This window comes from Pangasianodon hypophthalmus, chromosome 13 (genome assembly GCF_027358585.1).
Source record: "Pangasianodon hypophthalmus isolate fPanHyp1 chromosome 13, fPanHyp1.pri, whole genome shotgun sequence".
In the NCBI taxonomy this organism is placed as follows: Eukaryota; Metazoa; Chordata; class Actinopteri; order Siluriformes; family Pangasiidae; genus Pangasianodon; species Pangasianodon hypophthalmus.
In genome coordinates, this window is record NC_069722.1 from 2,670,383 (window position 1) to 2,693,381 (window position 22,999).

The 22,999-nt window shown below is 39.3% G+C and overlaps 1 protein-coding gene across 1 annotated transcript in view; it reads right to left on the reverse strand.

The window, feature by feature from the left end:
* LOC113528062 (deleted in malignant brain tumors 1 protein) overlaps positions 1–22,999 on the reverse strand; it is an 84,519-nt gene that overhangs the window by 12,156 nt on the left and 49,364 nt on the right. Inside the window, exons 18-34 of the mRNA XM_053239391.1 lie at positions 22,637–22,915; positions 20,890–21,204; positions 20,526–20,804; positions 18,771–19,085; positions 18,407–18,685; positions 16,689–17,003; positions 16,325–16,603; positions 14,571–14,885; positions 14,207–14,485; positions 12,477–12,791; positions 12,113–12,391; positions 10,409–10,723; positions 10,045–10,323; positions 8,775–9,098; positions 8,549–8,689; positions 3,936–3,986; positions 729–842 (exon numbers count right to left, since the gene is read on the reverse strand). Of these exons, the coding sequence (XP_053095366.1) occupies positions 729–842; positions 3,936–3,986; positions 8,549–8,689; positions 8,775–9,098; positions 10,045–10,323; positions 10,409–10,723; positions 12,113–12,391; positions 12,477–12,791; positions 14,207–14,485; positions 14,571–14,885; positions 16,325–16,603; positions 16,689–17,003; positions 18,407–18,685; positions 18,771–19,085; positions 20,526–20,804; positions 20,890–21,204; positions 22,637–22,915 (4,473 nt within the window). The remainder of the gene's footprint in view (positions 1–728; positions 843–3,935; positions 3,987–8,548; positions 8,690–8,774; positions 9,099–10,044; positions 10,324–10,408; positions 10,724–12,112; positions 12,392–12,476; positions 12,792–14,206; positions 14,486–14,570; positions 14,886–16,324; positions 16,604–16,688; positions 17,004–18,406; positions 18,686–18,770; positions 19,086–20,525; positions 20,805–20,889; positions 21,205–22,636; positions 22,916–22,999) is intronic.

Consider the following 22,999-nt stretch of genomic DNA (forward strand, 5'->3'; position numbering starts at 1 on the left):
TCACATATCTCCAAATAAGATTATAATTGTGTCACAATCCTGAGATAAAGTAATACCAACCACAGAAATATAGATCAAAATGTCATTCACGGTATATTTAAAAAAAAAAAAAAAAAAACTTGAACAATTAAAAATACAGAAAATGCTGTATCTACGTAAGGCAAGACACTACAGGTAGAAAACACAATTTTACACATTTTTGGATAAACTGCATCTGTAATACTTCTCTTAAATTGTAGTAATGAAAATATCAAATTATGTGTCACATTATGCCATAATAATAAACATATCCATTTACCAACTTCATAAACCACCCCAGCTAGAGTGGAAGCACATGAAACGCCATCATATTTTTAAAACCATTTTTCTCAAAATCATTTTTTCTATATTCAGATCTCAGTTTCAGAATTGAGAATTCTCAGTTTCTAGGTTCATTAAAAGATCAACATTTCCCAAAATTTTATCATTATTGTATTGGTATTATGTTAGATGTTATGTAAAGTAAACATGCTCTGTAAATGTCTTTCTCTGGAGAATGTCTTCACAGTAAAAATAAATATTTAAATTCTATCATCATCCAAAGACTAGTAAGAAATACTTCAGCAATCATTAATTGTTATATGTATTGTCTTGCCTTACTAGGCATATACTCCACACGTATAAAATGTGGAAATTATATAGTAATATTAAGAACAAGCCAAACTTATTGATAAAAATGACAGATTTACCAAGCATTAAAGTGAGATGAAGTCTCAGCATCCTAGTCCTTGAGGCTTTGTTCAGTTTGGTGTTAATTACAGTGTTCACTGCTGCTGTCTTCTCATGACCAAGCTCATGAGGTTATGATGGCTGATGTTTTTCATTTTCCCATGCATCTGAAAAGGCGTAGATTCTTTTTTGGCCAGTTCCTGTTTACGAAAGGAAGAAATCCTAAAACTATTTTTGCTGCACATTTAACACTTAAAATTTGAAGAACAACCCAAAGCACACTTGCTAGCGAAACCTATTCAAACCACCAGAGTATCTGATGTGTCAGAAATATCCACTTCCTCTTGTTACTTCCGCTCATCTATTGTTCTAACAGACGAGTGACAGATGAAAGAAAAAACAACATAAAGGGTGCTACTAAAGTGTTGGACCATGAAACGATGCCAGAACAGCTTCTCTGGAACTGTACTGGAGAGATGAACACCATTCTTCCAAAAGATATGCCCTCAATTTTGTTTTGATGATGAACATGTTGCTCCAAAATCTCCCATAGGTGTTAAATTAGGTATATGATTTACATCATTTCTATTCTCGTAATATACACCCATCAGCTATAACATTAAAACCCCCTGCCTAATATTGTGTAGGTCCCCCTTGTGCTGCCAAAACAGCTCTGACCCGTTGAGGCATGGACTCCACTGACCTCTGAAGGTGTGCTTTGGTATCTGGCACCAAGACACTAGCAGCAGAAGGCTCCATGGTTCTGATGCTCACGTGCCCATTGTAGGCACTTTCGGCAGTGGACAGGGGTCAGCATGGGCACTCTGACAGGTCTGCGGCTACGCAACGCCATACACAGCAAGCTGTGACGCACTGTGTGTTCTGACACCTTTCTATCATAGCCAGCTTTAACTTTTTCAGCAATTTGAGCTACAATAGCTCTTCTGTGGGATCAGACCAGACGGGCTAGCCTTCGTTCCCAACACGCATCAGTGATCCTTGGGTGCCCATGACCCTGTCACCTGTTCACCGGTTGTCCTTCCTTGGATCACTTTGGGAAATTTCTGTAAAGCTGCTTTGTGACAATGTCCATTGTTAAAAGCGCTATACAAATAAAAATTTAATTGAACTCATCAAAACAATCAGTGAGCCCTGGATTGAAATATGCTTCAGTGTTAGGTAACATTATGTGTTTTTAGGAAACCATGTTCAGGCACCGAAAATTTCGCACTACACTTTTAGAGAAGATAAAATCTCTAATCTTCACACTTTATACACAAGTATATACAAGTTGAAGCATGAACCTGCCAACAGAAGTGATATTGCTATAAATGAGCCTGTGACTGATTTATGTGGTTAATTGTTTTAATTATAGCAGGGCTACTGAGATTCTGTGTTGGGGCGGTGAGAAGCTACAGGAACATGGAAATAAAAAATGTCAAAGGAACCTTTCCAGAACATTTGATGGCCGAAGTACAGCAACATATACAGTATAAGTTCAATTCAATTCGATTTTATTTATAAAGTGCTTATTACAATAGGAATTGTCACAATGCAGCTTTAGAGAAATCCGTATTTAGATTTAGATTTAGAACCATGTGAGTACAGAAATGGGTGTGACCATGTTGTGTCTTTCACTTTGCTCTTTTTTTTTTCTCTCATACAGAGTGTAGGTGATGAGCAAACCAGAGGCAGCAGTGGCAAGGAGACACGGTCTGAGGACATGAGAAAGAAACCCTGAGACTCAGAAGGAACCCATCCTCTGGTGGGTGACACTGAATAGTACTATAAATTATAGCATGCATAGTACCATACAACAATACTGAGTGTATGAAAAGATATTCATTATGGGCATTACAGTCTTTGTAATTATAGCAGACGTTTTTAGGTATGACAGTTAAAAAAAAAAAGTCAAACAGATGAAAAAAGTCATAATGCTGCAAAAACAACAACAAAAAAATTTTCGACATGCAAAAGCTTATAATGCTGCTTCTAATTTTATAGTGAAATGCTTGAAGCATTGTCTCAAATGGACTAGAATTTACAAAATTCATTAACAGTTGAAAAGGTAAACCAGATGTAATATGCATACAGGAAAGTGTTCCAGTTCATCCCAAATGTGTTGTGTGAGGTTCAGGACCAGGACACTCGAGTTCTTCCACTCTAAACTTAACACATCATGTCTTCATGGAGCTCACTTTGCGCACAGGGGCATTGTCATGCTGGAACAGGTTTGGGGAAGAACCACCTATGGGTGTGAATGTCAGGTGTTCCCTTACTTTTGGCCATGTTATGTAAATTTGATGTTCAACACAATTAAAAATTGGAGATAATAATAGTCATGCTTTATTTTTTCACAAAGAAATACTTGTATCATTTTTGTATTAATTTGTAGAAAATTTGTCAAAAATCCACAACTGCTATTCATAAGACTGATTATACTGTATATTGCAGCAAGTAAATGGATTAAATATTCATACAATTCACAAAATGAATTCACAAAATATGAAGTTAAAAGAATGTCAAAAAAACATGCAAATCCAATTAAAACATAAACAACAAATAACAATAATTTTTAGATTACAGAACATTATTTTAATAAATGAAATATTAATTTTTAAAAAGCTTGGCCTGAATCTAATTTTAAAATGTCAATACACTCTGCATGAGTTCCTTCATATCAGGAGTTTCTGCATGAAATAAGAATAAAAACTAAATTTCAGTCTTTTCTGGTTTCTGCATTCGTCATCAGTTTATGGAAAACACTGATTGGTTATTTTAATTTTGATACTAATTCAAATAAAATATTAAATATAAGAACCAATTTGTATTCATCCTCTAAACTATTTTAATGTCAAGTAGCAGTGAGATAAATGGGTAACAATAAACTTGTAATAAGATCAAAAATAAGTTGTAATAAGTTGTAATATAGTCACATATGAAAAGACAAAATAGAGTAAAAAACAAAATGATTCTGAAATCTATAACTTTAGAATTGAAAACAATAGTATCTTAACAATGGAAAAATTTAACCATGTTATTGTTTGTGGACTGTAGATATTGGATAATTGTTTATTTCTCTACACAGTTTGCATAAACTTCTTCACCCTCATAGTCATTGTCCACGGCACTTCTTTGTTCATGGCCATCAAAATCAAGGTATTCATTACGAGAGTTGTCTAAATCCTTCTTCTAGTGGAAAACGGTTTCGGTGTTTTGATAAACACTTTCATCATCTGTCTCTTTCTTTCCTTGGGGAGTCTCATATGTGTTGGCACCTATACAATGATTGTGTCAAAATACACACACATTTTGAGGTTATTTGAATATCAAGATATATTCAATTTCAACAAGTCATGAATAACATACTCGGTGTCGTGCTGTTACAGGAAAATAATCAACCACCAAAGTTTGATCACTTTCCTATAACAGCACATCCAAAATTCTTTATTCCTCTTTATTACTCTTAGAGATGTCTTGATTTTAATAAATGAAAAACCAATCTCTCACAATTCCAATCACTTAGCACCAGAAGGAAAATCATAATAAAAGCTTCAATAAACAATAGCAATTACACAATAACAAGCATTTATGGCCCAAATAATGACAGTTAAACCTTTTCCCACTCATTCTTTTCAGAACTAAACAACTTAATAGACTCAATAATTATAATTGGCAGTGATTTTGATAGAGTCATAGACCCTGTGTTAGACAGGTCAAGCTCTCCAATTGCATCCAGAAAAACCGGCACTCTACAGATACGATAAAACAATACATGGTTTATCTATGTCTCACTGATATTTGGAGATTAAATAATCCAGCAGTAAAATAATACTTCTCACCCCTATATAAACCCTTGTTAAGAACTCAAACAAATTTGAAAAGAACAGACAAAAATCAATAATCATCAAATCCCAAATTTTGATATGTGAAAAAGGCATAGATTCCAAGCCTACAAATAACCTCACAGGAAAATCAAACAGAACTGAGTAAACTACATCTTTAACCCTCTGGGGTCTGAGGGTGTTTTGGGACCCTGGACAAATTTTCATACAGAGCCCTGGTTCACAAGACTTTCGAGAACTGGATCTTGTAGCCTAGAGTTTTTGCATCAAAATGATGTGATAATCATCTTGTTCACTCATTCACAGAAAACAATATACTGATTAAAATTTTCTAAGACACCTTTTGTTTCGAAAGGGCATATGCAAGAGGGCGTGAATGATCATGCATAATAATGTGATTGACACCTGAGAAGACAAAGACCCGCATAATGACCTGCATAATGAGCCTTTCAGTCAGGAATGTGGCTGAGAGGGAAGTGCTATGAAGAAGAATGTGAGGACAAAAGAAATTTCTATATATATTTTTTGTTTGTAGTTTATTTAGAATATAGTAAAAGCCCATATGTCAACATCAGTCTCTGTGTTCCATGACAGAGTGGGCTGCTTATCTGCTTTGGTTCTCTCTCTTTGTGATGTTCACTGATACTAGTACTAATTTATAGAAAAAAAGAACACAATTACCACATAGCACACATTTTACCATACAGTAAATAAATCAAATTAACATCTGTAACATCTGTTAAATACATCTCATAATAACAACAAAACATGCCTCTTGTTTTGGACAGCCGGAGTGCGCGTGGCCGCGAGACGGAGCAGAATAATGCAGCCAATAAGAGCAGCGGCCAAAATCTACCCTCACAGAGAAGACAGAGGAAAATAAAAGGAGCACGTGGCCGCTCTTTGAGGGAGGTAGGGGAGGCTATTAAGCCTTCTAACGATTCTCTCTTCTTCCCCGACAGAAGGAGACATAAGCAGAAAAGACGAGCCTCTCCCTCTGCACGACCACAAAACGCGCCACTAGGACCGACCGCCGTGCATCCTCTGTCCCGCCGCTGCTCTGCTACTGCCTGCTCGCTGCGCTCCATGCCAGGATGACCCCTCACCACTACCTGCATGCTTCATTCTTCCACTCCCCATTCCCTTCACCCTTGACCCACACTTCTGGAAATAAAGAGCACATTCCCACACATTCCTGCCTCTGGGAGCTGGTGATCTCATGTATCATAACAGATATCCACAACTTCATCTCCTCATGTGGCATCTGCACCAAAGCTAGTCCTGAGAATGTTGCCTGCTGGAAGTTTACTCCCAATACTCTCTCCACAATGACCTTGTGAGGAGGAGGACCCAAGTGGACCACTCACCACTGTACATTAATGGAACAACTGTAGAGAGAGTCAAAAGCTCCAAGTTTTTTGGTGTGCACATGATGGAGGACCTCTCCTGGACTCTCAACACCACCACCTAGCCAAGAAGGCCCAGCAGATCCTCCACTTCCTGCTGAGGCTGAAGAGAGCCAAAGTTCCCTCTCCCATCCTCACCTCCTTCTACAGAGGGACGATAGAGAGCTTCCTGACCAGCTGTCTCACCGTGTGGTATGGGAACTGCACAGTCTCCAACCGCAAGACCCTACTGCAAATTGTGAGGACAGCTGAAAAGATCATCTGAGTCTCTCTACCCACTATCAACACCACATTCAAGACCCGCTGCATCTGCAAAGCCACCAGTATTGTGGAGGACCCCTCTCACCCCTCTCATGGACTCTTCACCCTCCTGCCATCTGGCAGAAGGTACAGCAGCATCCGTGCCACGACCAGCAGGCTCTGCAACAGTCAACACCCTGCTGCCTCCCAATGCTCGCATGGGCTAGTCAAAAACTTAACCCAGAATGACTCAATACCACTGCATCAGACAATTTAAATGGAACTTGTTTTTCTGCCATTATTGCTGCTACACTTGTGCTGCTATATCACAAAATAGTTCACAGTTCACAGCCCATGTTCTGTGTATTTATTGTCCTGTGTATTTATTGTCTTGCACTCATCTGACACTGTTGTGTATTTGCATTTGCATTTTATATAGTCTTGAGTACTGCTCTGCGTTGCACCATGGTTCTGAAGAAATGACATCTCATTCCAATGTATAAAAGCTATATAGAGGAATGACAATTAAAAACTCACTTGACTTGACTTGACCTTGATTACACATAGCTCTGGACTTTATAACAGACCTCCCACCATCTCTGCAAACTACCATCATTCTGGTCACCATAGACAGCTTTTCAAGCTCACTCCGATTCATTCCTCTACCTGTACTTGCCTCAGCCTTTAAAACAGCAGAACGGCTATTCAGACACATATTTAGATAGTTTGGAATCCCTGGGGGCATCATATGAGATCAAGGAGCTTGTACACCATTAATAAAATCCTGGGCTCTCAAAGCCACAATAGACACAAACCTATTTCCACATCTTATAGCCATACCCGATCACATTTTGAAAAAAAAAAATACTGAATACATACCACAATGTTGGAACTGTTGCAATCCAGCATTTCCATCACACTTACACTATGTGGCCAAAGGGTTTGGACACCTGACCATCACACACGGAGGTGCTTTTTAAACGTTCCATTACAGATTTAGTCTCTCCTTTGTGGTACTAATAGGTTCCACCATTCTGGTAAGGCCTAACACTAGATTTTGGAGCGTGGCTGTGGGGATTTGTGCTAATATAGCCACAAGAGCATTAGTGAGGTTGAGCACTGATGTTGGGTGAGGAGGCGTGGGGCACAGTCGGCATTCCAGTTATCTCAACGGTGTTCAGTGGGGTTGAGATCAGGGCCTTTGTTCAAGCCACCCAAGTTCTTCCACTCCAATCTTGGCAAACCATGTCTTCACGGAGCTCACTTTGTGCACAGGGGCATTTTCATACTGGAACATGTTTGGGCCTCTTAATTCCAGGGAAAGGAATTCTTAATGCTACAGCCTACAAAGACATTCTATACAATTATGTGCTTCCAACTTTGTGGCAAATGTTTGGGGAACAACCACATATGGGTGTGATGGTCAGGTGTCCACATACTTTTGGCCATATAGTGTACCTTTCAATAACCTTCCAAACTCAAATCTAAAACTATTCCATGTTGTGCTGACTGCTGCCAAGAAAACTATGTTTTAAATACAATAAGCATTGCACTATGGTCAAACCTTCTAAAGGAAAAAGTTTCAATGGAAACATTATCCGCTTCAGTCAAAAACCAAACCACAGCCTTAAAGAAACTTAAACGATTTCCAAAAATCAGTTTAGAAAAAAATATTACCCCAATATTTTTAATTCATACATAAGGAAAAATGCCCCGATAGCAAACAACATTTCAGGCAAGACCAACAAGCCCACATTCGTATATGTATCTCATTTATCTGTCTGTCCATCAGTTTGCTTGCTGAAATAAGTAATCACAGAACATGAATCTGCAGTTGGGTTGGGAAGGGAACAAACAATGCTTATCATTATTATTAGTAGCACTGCTCTCATTTTCCTTATTGTTGTTGTTCTTATTATTGTTTCTCTATTATTAGTCTTCTGTCTCTTTTCTAATTGACTCGATACCTCTTCCCTTCCCTCTCATGTGTTTTCTCTTCATTGTCAATATGGGTGGGTTGAGGCTTTGGAATGCACACACAAAACTCATTTTGTCTAAAAAGTAACATATTGCCTGTAGTGTAACATATGTTCCATAAAACTGTAAATGATTCTATTGTGACAACCCACAAAAAGAGAGTGTGAGCAAAAAAACTACGGGCCAGGATTAAAAAACAAACAAACAATGCTGTATTAGAATTAGATCATTATAAAAACCTGTAATTTGCAGCTATATTGCTGTACAAATGATCAGAATCAAGAATTCAGCATTACTGTGGTATAAATCCATTTAGTAATCAGTTTTCAGAAGAGAATTTTATGAATATAGTGAAACCTTTAAAAGACTTACACAACTCAAATTGTGTATCCTTCTTCTCGTTAATCTGAAACTTCCGTCTTTTCTGTGTCTTCACAAAGCAAATGATGACTGGAACTAACATGAGAAGCAGTCCTGCTGTCAGTCCAACACCAATAAAAGGGGCCAGAGATGCTGAGAGAGAAATCATCATCAATACTTTTACTCATTAAAGTGCAGAACACAAAAAAAAAAACAGAACTAGTTTATTTTACTATACCTTTCACAGTGATGACCAGGAGCTCAGTGGTAGTAGAGGTAAAGGTGCATGAAGACACGGTAACTTCATAAGTACAGCTGTAGTTTCCCTGATGGACAAAATCTGCCTCAAGAAACATGAAGACGGCTGAGTGATTAACAGCTGACTGAGTTCTGGTGATGTTGGATCCACTGAACACCAAGTGAAAGGAACCTCCTGGATACTGAGGTTCAGTGGAGCAGACGATGGAGAAGCTGTAGCCCCTTTTTGCTTCTCGTCTGTCAGACCCCCAGTGGAACCATCTATCAGCAGGACTGAAGGAGATATTCGGCTGCTGCAAGTTCACTAGAAAACAAAGACAAGGTTTGTCAGGAACTTGAAATATAAAAGCTCGGCAGTGTGAGACTTACTGATAATGAATAAATTAACGTAACTACACTGTTTATAGCTGAAATCAGAGCTGCAAGTATTCTCTGGTACTGGCAAAAAAACCCTCAAAATTCACTTTAGGAAAATTTATGGTGATAAAGATACACCAGGACTTGTTTAGTGGACGCTCAACATAAAGAGATTATAAAGATGTGTTGTTATTTAACAAAGAAAAAAGTATAATCATTTCGTGATCATTTTTTAGGTTTTAATTTTAATATATTTAACATTTATGGAAGAAGTGTTCAATGTTATAGCTTTGTAACGGTCAGAGGTAAGGCTGTAGCTTTTTGATTTACAGGAAAGTCTTCAGGACAGAGGAGTTTTGCTTTGTGGTTTCTTTGCAGGAACATCACAAGCTTTGTTTCTCTTATTATCTTCTACAACATAAGTGATAATAGGAACTAACTGGTTTCTTGGGAACAAAGAATAAAATTAATTAAAATAAAACAAATGTTTTAATTAAACTAAAACAAATGTAAGAACTTTCCTGTCTTAATTAAAAAAATTGGTAAAATGGTTTGGTAAAGAGGAATAAAACATGAGTATATGCTGTTATAGGAAAATCAATTTAGGGTGTCAACAGTAACTGAGCTTCAACACACCACCCCTCATTTCTTTCCCATGACAGCAAAACACTGAGTGTTTGATTATTTACATAATAGGAATGGCAAGGTACTGATACATGGTACAATATTTTAGCCTTCCGATTCAGCTAAATACTATTTATGTGTTAGTCTTGTTAATTAAGCTATTTAAATCATATATAAGTTATGGAGAATCAATGGCAGTTATTGGAACCACATTTAGTAATTAACTAATGACTTAAAACTGTTTAGTATAACATCCTCTCTGCACTTACCCACAGTGATGGTAATGGAGTTGCTCCTGGATGATGTGGAGTTACTTTCCCTGTATGAGTAGTCACAGGTGTACTGGCCCTGATGTGAGGCATCTACAGTCAAATTAAATGTTGTTGTAGACTCTGCAGTTTGCGTCTTTATTGAAGTCCCGTTTTTATACAAACTGAAGTCCACAGAGATGCATGTTGGGCTGGGTGTGGTACATCTGAACTGAAGGAGTTCTCCAGGTGAGACCACAGAGTTTGGAGAGATCTGAGTCAATGTGGGAGTCTGCAGGTCTTATAATAAAAAAATACATTGAATAATTTTGTAAATATATTCACTTTAAACAGGGTATTGCAACAAGAAAGAATGATAACTTACTTGAGCACACAACTCCAGCATCTTCACCATGTCCACAGTTCTCTACTCCAAATCCTCTGTGTGAGCACTGGTCTATGTAGCTCTCAGTTCCAGTACACTTAACATCATCCAGCCAGGTTGGTTCACTTCCCTGACCAAAGCGGGCATTACGAGGAGCACTGACGGCTTTACCACATCCAAGCTGTCTACACACCACCTCTGCGTCCTTCAAGTCCCAGGAATGATCACACACTGTTCCCCACTGGGCTTTGTGCTGGATCTCCACTCGACCACAACAGTTACTCGGACCATTCACCAGCCTGATTGTGTTATGCACTGATTTATTAAATAAAAAGACAGTAGGTTTTAGTAATTACCTATGCTGTAGTCAAATCTGAACTTCCCTATTTTCGATCCATGTATGCTTAAGAATAGGGAATTTCTTAAACCAACTAAATATCCATTTTACATCCAAACTAAATTCAATCCAGAGTGTACACTGAACAATCAAATATCAGCCATATGTCTACACTGAAAAAAGTAATGTGTCTGTTGATTAATTGTCTCCTTAGTGGTTTTGTGTGATGAGGCATCATATGCACATGCACCATGCCCAAGCACCAAGTATAGACATTTAGGTTTTATTCAGTCAAAGACTTTTGAGATTGCTACACACACATGGCTAGCAGTCGTGTTGCTGGCTTTGGCTTGGTTGCTACATTAGACACCTCTGAAATGAGGCTTATTAAAACTGTACTTCTGGCAGTTGGGCACTTGGGACAAGACATGGGGAGTCTCTCAGCCAGTTTGATTCTGGATCAACGCCACTTGTGGTTGGTTCAGACAAAACTGCCAAGGGCATGGTAAACGACCCTACGAAATTTCTCAAGTGTACCAGAGCCTTTGGTCTTGTGGCCAAGAAGCACTACAAGGAAGAATACAACATTCAGAGTCTATGGACAAAAAAAAAGACTACAATGGAGATAGACTTCATCTAAGTCAGGACAACTCGACAGTGTTTGCAGCTGTGAAGCTCCCCACCAACTGGCTGCTGCTGAGCGTCACAGCTGAAAACACTATTCACTCAGCAGCAAGCACCACAGACCAGTGGGTCTTGTTGAAAATGTCACACGGATGTAGGTGCTGAAACACCACCCCGGGTGGTTAGGAGGGGCGACATAGAAGATTAGGAACAATCCAGTGATTATAGTACATGGTTCCATGTGTAATCTAATAAATTCCGAGAGGAGAGAGTCTGAGACGAGAGAAGCTAGCCTTCTGAGTTGAGGGTTTCTGAGACAAGAGAAGCACTACAAGGGAGAATACAATTTACTGAGTCTATGGACTAGAACTTGGTGTTGTATTCAAAAGAGTAAAACACTTAGGGATGTGGTGTTAGAGGAAAATCTACAGTAGTAACAGTGGGATGGGTAACTCCACATCATTACGCCCCCCTTTGTTGATTATTTTCCTAAAACAGCATGACACAGAGTGTTTTACTAATTACGTAATAGTAATGGAAGGTTACTGATACATAGTGGAATATTTTAGCCATCTTATTCAAGATCATGACCAGGCATCTCTAACAGTATTTATGTATTAGTCTTGTTAATGCTATTCAAATCATATATAACTTATGGACAGTCAATGGCAACTATTTGAACAGCATTTAATAATTAATTAATGACTTAATGCTGTTCAGTATAACATTCTCTCTGCACTTACCCACAGTGATGGTAATGGAGTTGCTCCTGGATGATGTGGAGTTACTTTCCCTGTATGAGTAGTCACAGGTGTACTGGCCCTGATGTGAGGCATCTACAGTCAGATTAAATGTTGTTGTAGACTCTGCAGTTTGCTTCTTTATTGAAGTCCCGTCTTTATACAAACTGAAGTCCACAGAGATGCATGTTGGGCTGGGTGTGGTGCATCTGAACTGAAGGACTTCTCCAGGTGACACCACAGAGTTTGGAGAGATCCGAGTCAATGTGGGAGTCTGCAGGTCTTATAATAAAGAAGTATATTGAATAACTTTGTAAATATATTTACTTTTAACAGGGTATTGCAACAAAAAAGAATAATAACTTACTTGAGCACACGACTCCAGCATCTTCACCATGTCCACAGTTCTCTACTCCAAATCCTCTATGTGAGCACTGATCTATGTAGCTCTCAGTTCCAGTACACTGAACATCATCCAGCCAGGTTGGTTCACTTCCCTGACCAAAGCGGGCATTATGAGGAGCGCTGATGGCTTTACCACATCCAAGCTGTCTACACACCACCTCTGCGTCCTTCAAGTCCCAGGAATGATCACACACTGTTCCCCACTGGGCTTTGTGCTGGATCTCCACTCGACCACAACAGTTTCTCGGACCATTCACCAGCCTGATCGCGTTATGCACTGATTTATTACATAAAAACACGGAAGGTTTTAGTAATCACCCATATTTGTCAGTTTTTGCTGATGCTGTAGTAAAATTTGAACTTCCCTATTTTCGATCCGTGTATGCTTAATAATAGTGAATTTGTTAAACCGACTAAATATCCATTTTACATCCAAACTAAATTCAATCCAGAGTGTACACTGAACAATCAAATATCAGCCATATGTCTACACTGAAAAAAGTAATGTGTCTGTTGATTAATTGTCTCCTTAGTGGTTTTGTGTGATGAGGCATCATATGCACATGCACCATGCCCAAGCACCAAGTATAGACATTTAGGTTTTATTCAGTCAAAGATTTTGAGATTGCTACACACACATGGCTAGCAGTCATGTTGCTGGCTTTGGCTTGGTTGCTGGCATCAACACCATTAGACACCTCTGAAATGAGGCTTATTAAAACTGTACTTCTGGCAGTTGGGCACTTGGGACAAGACATAGGGAGTCTCTCAGCAAGTTTGATTCTGGATGAACGCCACTTGTGGTTGGTTCAGACAAAACTGCCAAGGGCATGGTAAACGACCCTACGAAATTTCTCATGTGTACCAGAGTCTTTGGTCTTGTGACCAAGAAGCACTACAAGGAAGAATACAATTTTCAGAGTCTATGGACAAAAAAAAAAGTCTACAGTGGAGATAGATCTCATCTAAGTCAGGACAACTCGACAGTGTTTGCAGCTGTGAAGCTCCCGACCAACTGGCTGCTGCTGAGCGTCACAGCTGAAAACACTATTCACTCAGCAGCAAGCACCTCAGACGAGTCCTTTTGACAATGTCACAGTGATATAGATGCTGAAACACCACCCCGGGTGGTTAGGAGGGGCGTCATAGAAGATTAAGAACAATCCAGTGATTATAGTGCATGGTTCCATGTTTAATCTAATAAATTCCGAGAGGAGAGAGTCTGAGACGAGAGAAGCTAGCCTTGTGAGATGAGAGTTTCTGAGACAAGAGAAGCACTACAAGGGAGAATACAAATTTCTGAGACTATGGACTAGAATTTGGTGTTGTATTCAAAAGAATAAAACCCTTAGGGATGTGGTGTTAGAGGAAAATCTACAGTAGTAACAGTGGGATGGGTAACTCCACTTCATTACACGCGCCATTGTTGATTATTTTTCTAAAACAGCATGACACAGAGTGTTTTATTTTTTACCTAAGAGTAATGGAAGGTTACTGATACATAGTGGAATATTTTAGCCATCCTATTCAAGATCATGACCAGGCATCTCTAACAGTATTTATGTATTAGTCTTGTTAATGCTATTCAAATCATATATAACTTATGGACAATCAATGGCAACTATTTGAACAGCATTTAATAATTAATTGTTGACTTAATGCTGTTCAGTATAACATTCTCTCTGCACTTACCCACAGTGATGGTAATGGAGTTGCTCCTGGATGATGTGGAGTTACTTTCCCTGTATGAGTAGTCACAGGTGTACTGGCCCTGATGTGAGGCATCTACAGTCAGATTAAATGTTGTTGTAGACTCTGCAGTTTGCTTCTTTATTGAAGTCCCGTCTTTATACAAAGTGAAGTCCACAGAGATGCATGTTGGGCTGGGTGTGGTACATCTGAACTGAAGGAGCTCTCCAGGTGAGACCACAGAGTTTGGAGAGATCCGAGTCAATGTGGGAGTCTGCAGGTCTTATAAGAAAGAAATATATTGAATAATTTTGTAAATGCATTCACTTTAAACAGGGTATTGCAACAAGAAAGAATGATAACTTACTTGAGCACACAACTCCAGCATCTTCACCATGTCCACAGTTCTCTACTCCAAATCCATTGTGTGAGCACTGATCTATGTAGCTCTCAGTTCCATTACACTTAACATCATCCAGCCAGGTTGGTTCACTTCCCTGACCAAAGCGGGCATTATGAGGAGCGCTGATGGCTTTACCACATCTAAGCTGTCTGCACACCACCTCTGCATCTTTTAAGTCCCAATAATCATCACACACTGTTCCCCACTGGGCTTTGTGCTGGATCTCCACTCGACCACAACAGTTACTCGGACCATTCACCAGCCTGATTGTGTTATGCACTGATTCATTACATGAAAAGAAAAAAGGTTTTAGTAATCACTCATATTTGTCAGTTTTGCTCATGAGTTGTAAATTGAAATGACACTAGAAATAAAGCTTAAAACATGCTGTAGTCAAATCTGAACTTCCCTATTTTCAATTCTTTTATGCTTAAGAATAGGGAATTTGTTCAGCCGACTAAATATCTATTTTACATCCAAACTAAATTCAATACAGAGTGTACACTGAACAATCAAATATGTGCTATATATCTACATTGCAAAAAGTAATTTTGCTGTTGATTAATTGCCCCCTTATTAGTTTTGCCTGATGAGGCATCATATGCACATGCACCATTGCCATGCACCAAGTAAGACATTTAGATTTTATTCAGTCAAAGACTTCTGAGATTGCTACACACACATGGCTAGCAGTCGTGTTGCTTGCTTTGGCTTGGTTGCTTGCATCAACACCATTAGACATCTCTGAAATGAGGCTTATTAAAACTGTACTTCTGGCAGTTGGGCATTTGGGACAAGACATGGGGAGTCTCACAGCCAGTTTGATTCTGGATCAACGCCACCTGTGGTTGGCTCGGACAAAACTGCCAAGGGCATGGTAAATCAACCTATGAAATTTCGCGTATGTACCAGAGTCTTTGGTCTTGTGGCCAAGAAGCACTACAAGGAAGAATACAACTTTCAGAGTCTATGGACAAAAAAAAGACTACAGTGGAGATAGTCATCTAAGTCAGTACAACTCGACAGTGTTTGCAGCTGTGAAGCTCCCCACCAACTGGCTGCTGCCGAGCGTCACAGCTGAAAACACTATTCACTCAGGAGCAAGCACCTCAGACCAGTGGGTCTTGTTGGCAATGTCACAGGGATGTAGGTGCTGAAACACCACCCTTGGTGGTTAGGAGGGGAGAAATAGAACATTAGGAACAATCCAGTGATTATAGTACATGGTTCCATGTGTAATCTAATCAATTATGAGATGACAATTTCTGAGATGAGAGAAGCACTACAAGGGAGAATACAATTTTCTGAGTCTATGGACTAACAAATCAGACTACAATGAGTAGAATTTGGTGTTGTATTCAAAAGAATAAAACCCTTAGAGATGTGGTGTTAGAGGAAAAGCTACAGTAGTAACAGTGGGATGGGCAAGTCCACATCATTACGCCCCCCTTTGTTGATTATTTTTCTAAAACAGCATGACACAGAGTGTTTTATTTTTTACTTAAGAGTAATGGAAAGTTACTTATAGATAGTGGAATATTTTAGCCTTCCTATTCAATATCATGACCAGGCATTTCTATAGTATTTAAGTGTTAGTCTTGTTAATGCAATTAAAATGATATATAACTTATGGATAATCAATGGCAACTATTTCAAGCGCATTTAATAATTAATTAATGACTTAATGCTGTTCAGTATAACATCCTCTCTGCACTTACCCACAGTGATGGTAATGGAGTTGCTCCTGGATGACGTGGAGTTACTTTCCCTGTATGAGTAGTCACAGGTGTACTGGCCCTGATGTGAGGCATCTACAGTCAGATTAAATGTTGTTGTAGACTCTGCAGTTTGCTTCTTTATTGAAGTCCTATCTTTATACAAAGTGAAGTCCACAGAGATGCATGTTGGGCTGGGTGTGGTACATCTGAACTGAAGGAGTTCTCCAGGTGAGGCCACAGAGTTTGGAGAGATCCGAGTCAATGTGGGAGTCTGCAGGTCTTATAATAAAGAAATATATTGAAACATTTGGTAAATATATTCACTTTAAACAGGGTATTGCAACAAGAAAGAATGATAACTTACTTGAGCAGACGACTCCGGCATTTTCACCATGGCCACAGTTCTCTACTCCAAATCCTCTGTGTGAGCAGTGATCTATGTAGCTCTCAGTTCCAGTACACTTAACATCATCCAGCCAGGTTGGTTCACTTCCCTGACCAAAGTGGGCATTATGAGGAGCGCTGATGGCTTTACCACATCCAAGCTGTCTACACACCACCTCTGCATCCTTCAAGTCCCAGGAATGATCACACACTGTTCCCCACTGGGCTTTGTGCTTGATCTCCACTCGACCACAACAGTTTCTCGGACCATTCACCAGCCTGATCGTGTTATGCACTGATTTATTACATAAAAACACGGAAGGTTTTAGTAATCACCCATATTTGTCAGTTTTTGTTTATGCTGTAGTAAAATCTGAACTTCCCTATTTTCGATCCATGTATGCTTAAGAATAGGGAATTTCTTAAACCAACTAAATATCCATTTTATATCCAAAATAAATTCAATCCAGAGTGTACACTGAACAATCAAATATGAGCCATATGTCTACACTGAAAAAGTAATGTGTCTGTTGATTAATTGTCTCCTTAGTGGTTTTGTGTGATGAGGCATGGTATGCCCAAGCACCAAGTATAGACATTTAGGTTTTATTCAGTCAAAGACTTTTGAGACTGCTACACACACATGGCTAGCAGTCGTGTTGCTGGCTTTGGCTTGGTTGCTGGCATCAACACCATTAGACACCTCTGAAATGAGGCTTATTAAAACTGTATTTCTGGCAGTTCGGCACTTGGGACAAGACATGGGGAGTCTCTCAGCCAGTTTGATTCTGGATCAACGCCACTTGTGGTTGGTTCAGACAAAACTGCCAAGGGCATGGTAAACGACCCTACGAAATTTCTCATGTGTACCAGAGTCTTTGGTCTTGTGGCCAAGAAGCACTACAAGGAAGAATACAATGTTCAGAGTCTATGGGCAAAAAAAAAGACTACAATGGAGATAGACTTCATCTAAGTCAGGACAACTCGACAGTGTTTGCAGCTGTGAAGCTCCCCACCAACTGGCTGCTGCTGAGCGTCACAGCTGAAAACACTATTCACTCAGCAGCAAGCACCTCAGACCAGTGGGTCTTGTCGACAATGTCACAGGGATGTAGGTGCTGAAACACCACCCTGGGTGGTTAGGAGGGGAGAAATAGAACATTAGGAACAATCCAGTGATTATAGTACATGGTTCCATGTGTAATCTAATAACTTCTGAGAGGAGAGAGTCTCAGACGAGAGAAGCTAGCCTTCCGAGTTGAGGGTTTCTGAGACAAGAGAAGCACTACAAGGGAGAATACAAATTTCTGAGACTATGGACTAGAATTTGGTGTTGTATTCAAAAGAATAAAACCCTTAGGGATGTGGTGTTAGAGGAAAATCTACAGTAGTAACAGTGGGATGGGTAACTCCACATCTTTACACCCGCCATTGGTGATTATTTTCTAAAACAGCATGACACAGAGTGTTTTATTATTTACGTAATTGTAATGAAAGGTTACTGATACATAGTGGAATATTTTAGCCATCCTATTCAAGATCATGACCAGGCATCACTACAGTATTTATGTATTAGTCTTGTTAATGCTATTCAAATCAGATATAACTTATGGACAATCAATGGCAACTACTTGAACAGCATTTAATAATTAATTAATGACTTAATGCTGTTCAGTATAACATTCTCTCTGCACTTACCCACAGTGATGGTAATGGAGTTGCTCCTGGATGATGTGGAGTTACTTTCCCTGTATGAGTAGTCACAGGTGTACTGGCCCTGATGTGAGGCATCTACAGTCAGATTAAATGTTGTTGTAGACTCTGCAGTTCGATTCTTTATTGAAGTCCCGTCTTTATACAAAGTGAAATCCACAGAGATGCATGTTGGGCTGGGTGTGGTACATTTGAACTGAAGGAGTTCTCCAGGTGAGACCACAGAGTTTGGAGAGATCCGAGTCAATGTGGGAGTCTGCAGGTCTTATAAGAAAGAAGTATATTGAATAACTTTGTAAATATATTTACTTTAAACAGGGTATTGCAACAAGAAAGAATGATAACTTACTTGAGCAGACGACTCCAGCATCTTCACCATGTCCACAGTTCTCTACTCCAAATCCATTGTGTGAGCACTGATCTATGTAGCTCTCAGTTCCAGTACACTGAACATCATCCAGCCAGGTTGGTTCACTTCCCTGACCAAAGCGGGCATTATGAGGAGCACTGATGGCTTTACCACATCCAAGCTGTCTACACACCACCTCTGCATCTTTTAAGTCCCAATAATCATCACACACTGTTCCCCACTGGGCTTTGTGCTTGATCTCCACTCGACCACAACAGTTACTCGGACCATTCACCAGCCTGATTGTGTTATGCACTGATTCATTATATGAAAACAAAGAAGGTGTTAGTAATCACTCATATTTGTCAGTTTTGCTCATGAGATGTAAATTGAAATGACACTAGGAATAAAGATTAAAACATGCTGTAGTCAAATCTGAACTTCCCTATTTTCAATTCTTTTATGCTTAAGAATAGGGAATTTGTTCAGCTGACTAAATATCCATTCTACATCCAAACTAAATTCAATCCAGAGTGTACACTGAACAATCAAATATGAGCTATATATCTACATTGCAAAAAGTAATTTTGCTGTTGATTAATTGCCCCCTTATTAGTTTTGCCTGATGAGGCATGATATGCACATGCACCATTGCCAAGCACCAAGTAAGACATTTAGATTTTATTCAGTCAAAGACTTCTGAGATTGCTACACACACATGGCTAGCAGTCGTGTTGCTCACTTTGGATTGGTTGCTTGCATCAACACCATTAGACATCTCTGAAATGAGGCTTATTAAAACTGTACTTCTGGCAGTTGGGCATTTGGGACAAGACATGGGGAGTCTCACAGCCAGTTTGATTCTGGATCAACGCCACCTGTGGTTGGCTCGGACAAAACTGCCAAGGGCATGGTAAATCAACCTATGAAATTTCGCGTATGTACCAGAGTCTTTGGTCTTGTGGCCAAGAAGCACTACAAGGAAGAATACAACTTTCAGAGTCTATGGACAAAAAAAAGACTACAGTGGAGATAGTCATCTAAGTCAGGACAACTCGACAGTGTTTGCAGCTGTGAAGCTCCCCACCAACTGGCTGCTGCCGAGCGTCACAGCTGAAAACACTATTCACTCAGGAGCAAGCACCTCAGACCAGTGGGTCTTGTCGGCAATGTCACAGGGATGTAGGTGCTGAAACACCACCCTGGGTGGTTAGGAGGGGAGAAATAGAACATTAGGAACAATCCAGTGATTATAGTACATGGTTCCATGTGTAATCTAATCAATTATGAGATGACAATTTCTGAGATGAGAGAAGCACTACAAGGGAGAATACAATTTTCTGAGTCTATGGATTAACAAATCAGACTACAATGAGTAGAATTTGGTGTTGTATTCAAAAGAATAAAACCCTTAGAGATGTGGTGTTAGAGGAAAAGCTACAGTAGTAACAGTGGGATGGGCAAGTTCACATCATTACAACCCCCTTTGTTGATTATTTTTCTAAAACAGCATGACACAGAGTGTTTTATTTTTTACCTAAGAGTAATGGAAAGTTACTGATAGATAGTGGAATATTTTAGCCATCCTATTCAAGATCATGACCAGGCATGTCTAACAGTATTTATGTATTAGTCTTGTTAATGGTATTCAAATCATATATAACTTATGGATAATCAATGGCAACTATTTCAACCGCATTTAATAATTAATTAATGACTTAATGCTGTTCAGTATAACATCCTCTCTGCACTTACCCACAGTGATGGTAATGGAGTTGCTCCTGGATGATGTGGAGTTACTTTCCCTGTATGAGTAGTCACAGGTGTACTGGCCCTGATGTGAGGCATCTACAGTCAGAGTAAACGTAGTTGTTGACACTGCAGTTTGCTTCTTTACTGAAGTTCCATTTTTATACAAAGTGAAGTCCACAGAGATGCATGTTGGGCTGGGTGTGGTACATCTGAACTGAAGGACTTCTCCAGGTGAGACCACAGAGTTTGGAGAGATCCGAGTCAATGTGGGAGTCTGCAGGTCTTATAATAAAGAAGTATATTGAATAACTTTGTAAATATATTTACTTTAAACAGGGTATTGCAACAAGAAAGAATGATAACTTACTTGAGCACATGACTCCAGCATCTTCATGATGTCTACAGTTCTCTACTCCAAATCCTCTGTGTGAGCACTGATCTATGTGGCTCTCAGTTCCATTACACTGAACATCATCCAGCCAGGTTGGTTCACTTCCCTGACCAAAGCGGGCATTATGAGGAGCGCTGATGGCTTTACCACATCTAAGCTGTCTGCACACCACCTCTGCATCTTTTAAGTCCCAATAATCATCACACACTGTTCCCCACTGGGCTTTGTGCTGGATCTCCACTCGACCACAACAGTTACTCGGACCATTCACCAGCCTGACTGCATTATGCACTGATTTATTACATGAAAACACAGAAGGTTTTAGTAATCACCCATATTTGTCAGTTTTGCTCATGAGATGTAAATTGAAATGACACTAGGAATAAAGCTTAAAACATGCTGTAGTCAAATCTGAACTTCCTTATTTTGAATCATTGTATGCTTAAGAATAGTGACTTTGTTTAGTCGACTAAACATCCATTTTACATCCAAACTAAATTCAATCCAGATGGAACACTGAGCAATCAAATATGAGCTATATGTCTACAATGAAAAAGGTAATGTGTCTGTTGATTAATTGTCTCCTTAGTGGTTTTGTGTGATGAGGCATGATATGCACATGCACCATGCCCAAGCACCAAGTATAGACATTTAGATTTTATGCAGTAAAAGAATTTTGAGATTGCTACAAACACATGGCTAGCAGTTATGTTGCTCGTTTTGGCTTGGTTGCTTGCATCAACACAATTAGACACCTCTTAAAACTGTACTTCTGGCAGTAGGGCACTTGGGACAAGACATGGGGAGTCTCTCAGCCAGTTTGATTCGGGATCAATGCCAGTTTTGGTTGGTTCAGACAAAACTGCCAAGGTCACGATAAACAAACCTACAAAATTTGTCGTATGTACTGGAGTCTTTGGTCTTGTGGCCAAGAAGTACTACAAGGAACAATACAATTTTCAGAGACTATGGACAGAAAGAAAAGATTACAATGTAGATAGATCTTATCTAAGTCAGAACAACTCGACAGTGTTTGCAACAGTGAAGCTCCCCGCCAAGTGGCTGGTGCTGAGCTTCACAACTGAAAATACTGTTCACTCAGCAGCAAGCACCTGAGACGAGTGGGTCCTTTCGACAATTTCACAGGGATGTAGGTGCTGAAACACCACCCTGGGTGGTTAGGAGGGGAGAAATAGAACATTAGGAACAATCCAGTGATTATAGTACATGGTTCCATGTGTAATCTAATCATTTCTGAGAAGAGAGTAGCTAGCCTTCTGAGACAAGAGTTTCTAAGACAAGAGAAGCACCACAAAAGAGAATAAAATTTTCTGAGTCTATGGACTAGAATTTGGTGTTGTTTTCAAAAGAATAAAACCCTTAGGGATGTGGTGTTAGAGGAAAATCTACAGTAGTAACAGTGGGATGGGTAACTCCACTTCATTACATCCCCCGTTGTTGACTATTTTTCTAAAACAGCATGACACAGAGTGTTTTATTATTTACTTAAGAGCAATGGAATGTTACTGATACATAGTGGAATATTTTAGCCATCCTATTCAAGATCATGACCAGGCATCACTACAGTATTTATGTATTAGTCTTGATAATGCTATTTAAATCATATATAACTTATGGACAATCAATGGCAACTATTTGAACAGCATTTAATAATTAATTATTGACTTAATGCTGTTCAATATAACATTCTCTCTGCACTTACCCACAGTGATGGTAATGGAGTTGCTCCTGGATGATGTGGAGTTACTTTCCCTGTATGAGTAGTCACAGGTGTACTGGCCCTGATGTGAGGCATCTACAGTCATATTAAATGTTGTTGTAGACTCTGCAGTTTGCTTCTTTATTGAAGTCCCGTCTTTATACAACCTGAAGTCCACAGAGATGCATGTTGGGCTGGGTGTGGTACATCTGAACTGAAGGAGTTCTCCAGGTGAGACCACAGAGTTTGGAGAGATCCGAGTCAATGTGGGAGTCTGCAGGTCTTATAAGAAAGAAATATATTGAATAATTTTGTAAATGCATTCACTTTAAACAGGGTATTGCAACAAGAAAGAATGATAACTTA